The sequence below is a fragment of the Babylonia areolata genome, chromosome 23 (genome assembly GCF_041734735.1).
Source record: "Babylonia areolata isolate BAREFJ2019XMU chromosome 23, ASM4173473v1, whole genome shotgun sequence".
Taxonomy (NCBI): domain Eukaryota; kingdom Metazoa; phylum Mollusca; class Gastropoda; order Neogastropoda; family Buccinidae; genus Babylonia; species Babylonia areolata.
In genome coordinates this window covers 19355426-19357925 of record NC_134898.1, presented here as the reverse complement: position 1 = coordinate 19357925, position 2500 = coordinate 19355426, and the positions used below count along the sequence as shown (strand labels likewise).

General features: G+C 43.3%; 1 protein-coding gene across 4 annotated transcripts in view; it reads left to right on the top strand.

The window, feature by feature from the left end:
- Positions 1 to 2500, top strand: part of LOC143297722 (uncharacterized) — a 22971-nt gene that overhangs the window by 1374 nt on the left and 19097 nt on the right. For all 4 annotated transcript variants that reach the window (XM_076610141.1, XM_076610144.1, XM_076610142.1 and 1 more), the window contains exon 2: positions 1 to 1294. This exon is cut by the window's left edge and continues 450 nt beyond it. In XM_076610141.1, coding sequence (XP_076466256.1) covers positions 881 to 1294 — 414 coding nt within the window. In that variant the 5' untranslated portion in view covers positions 1 to 880. The remainder of the gene's footprint in view (positions 1295 to 2500) is intronic.

The following is a 2500-nucleotide window of genomic DNA, read 5'->3' as shown; positions in this document are numbered from 1 at the left end:
ATGACAAAAACTCTAAAACAACTTAATATAAAAATATAAAAATCATTGTCAACAAGACACGAGAAAAGAATAACCGCTCCAAGCTGCCATTATAAACCTACCAATAATTCTTCACCAGAGGTTAAAACGAAACGAAACAAACAAAAGTCAGCCAGCAGCAGTTGTAATCAAGACTGAAGTTGCCCTGACACTGAGTCAGTAAGTCGTTCACAGAACGAAAAGGCCTAAATAAACCGTGAACGCCAGCAGAACAGGAACTGAACCTAGGTGTTGTTGTGAGGAATATCGATCGACCCACTCTCCAGGCAACGGGCTCTGTGGAGTTAATGAGAACAGAGACAGGAGAAGAAAAAAAAAGAAAAAGATCAGAGTCTGAGCAGCTGACAACGCTGCGGGTAAACTGGAACACAAACATCAACACAAAGGTTGTGCATCCTTCATTCGACAGCTCTGCGCGTGTTGCGTTCAAACGGAACCCGCAAAAGGATTAAAGAAAACCCAAACCAAAAACAAACCAAATATACCTGTATTCTGATCGTCTTGACATTTGCAGCACAAGACTGTTTTGTTGGCAAACATTTGCGTGCCGGGGTTATCAAAGGTTTTGTTTTCCTTTCAGCGTGCACAAGGTGTACAGGAAGAAACTGTGACAGACTTCGTACAGTTGAGCAAGGCTTTATAAAGTATCTACCGTCCCCACTGTTACGGCTACCACTGCCAGTTCTCATTCTCTCCCTGCTTTCGGACTTGAGAACGTTCGTTTATCTAACGACACCAAAAAGTGACGAACAAATATACCAGGAAAGAACGACACAGCAGATCGAGTTCCGTAGATTACAACTCTCTTCCAAAACCTACTACATCAGCAGCAACAACAACGATGACGACGATGATGCCAGAAGATGCATACAACACGCATCATCATCATCATCTACTTCCCCCCGGCCACGACAAGATAGACAACGACAACACCTCATCAAAACAGCCCACAGATTCAGGACACATCCTCGATGATGGACACCGCACAATCACCGGAACTGAAGGACGTGGGGAGACTGAGGTAGACGACACTTCTTCGACCACCGCTCCTGGAGAAGACCCCGGAGACCTCCTCCTCCCCAAAGATGCTTGTCGCAGCTCTCGCGATGTGGTAGACTGTCCCGGGTCCGTCCCTGGCTCAGGTCCCGAAGCGAGCAGCAAGGACATGGCCCCGGAAGAACCCACGACGACGACGACAAGAAAAAGGGGCTCGGAGAGGATTGACACGGCGCTCAACACTTTGAAGTCTGAGCTGGTGAGGTTTGGCTGTTTCGTTTTGGTGGCAGTGTGTGTTCTTTCTTTGATTTAACCGCGTCTTTTCACTTTGTGTGTGTGTGTGTGTGTGTGTGTGTGTGTGTGTGTGTGTGTGTTGTGCTGTGTTGTGCTGTGTGTGTGTGCGTGTGTGTTGTGGTGTGGTGTGGTTGTGTGTGTGTTTGTGTGTGTGTGTGTGTGTGTTTGTGTGTATGTGTGTGTGTGTGTGTGTTGTTGTTGTTGTTGTTGTTGTTTCTGGTGGTCTGCTGTGGTGTGTGTGCGAGTGCGCGTGCGCGCGTGTGTGTGTGTTGTGTGTGCGTGTGCGTGTTGGTATTTATTCTTATGGCAAAGGCATAACAGTATGATATCAAATACGCCAAAACACATTATAAAATCACTATTCTGTGTCAGTTATTCGTTTGCATGATTACCAGGAAGCATTTAAGAATGAAAAAGAGCTAAATCCTAAATAAATATATCGACAGATGGACGATTAGACAGACTAATCAATAAATAACAATAAAAAAAGACAATAAAAAGAATTCTCATCAATTAACTCCTATCCCTCCATTTAGTCTTTTACGGTTTTTTTTCTTTTTTCCTCTACTTTTAATTTAATGTTCTTTTTTTTATACCTGAAATTATGAAATGAAGAACAAAAGAAAAGTGGTGTCACCTGTGATTACATTTAAGTGTTGGGTTTTTGTCAGCTAGATGAGTGTTTGCTTTCTCTCTCTCTCAGATGTGAGTGATGTTGTGTCTCTCAGTTTGACGCTGTGTTATACTAGTACATTATACATGTATTAAGTATTCAGTATAACTACATTTATATGCGTACATGTTTGTGTGTCTCTTAGAACAACGGCAGATGTGTAAGTCGGCCAAAGTGCTAATATCTTCACCGTTGGAAAATAAAGATTCATTCATTCATTCATTCATTCTCTCTCTCTCTCTCTTTTTTTTTTTTCTTTTTTTTTTTTTGAAAGGGAATAGTGTTTGTTAGGAGGATGGCCGGGTGTGGGTGTGGGTGTCGGGGGTGGGTGCATCGGTGGTTGGTTGAGTGGTTTCTTTAGTTAATTTCAGAAGTTCAGGCAAATGGTGTGCATCCACGCATGACGGGATAAAAGGGTATACTTATATATGTAGGTGACTTAGGTTGTGTGGGTAGGTGAGTGGGTGCGTGCGTACGTGCGTGTAATGTGTATGTGTG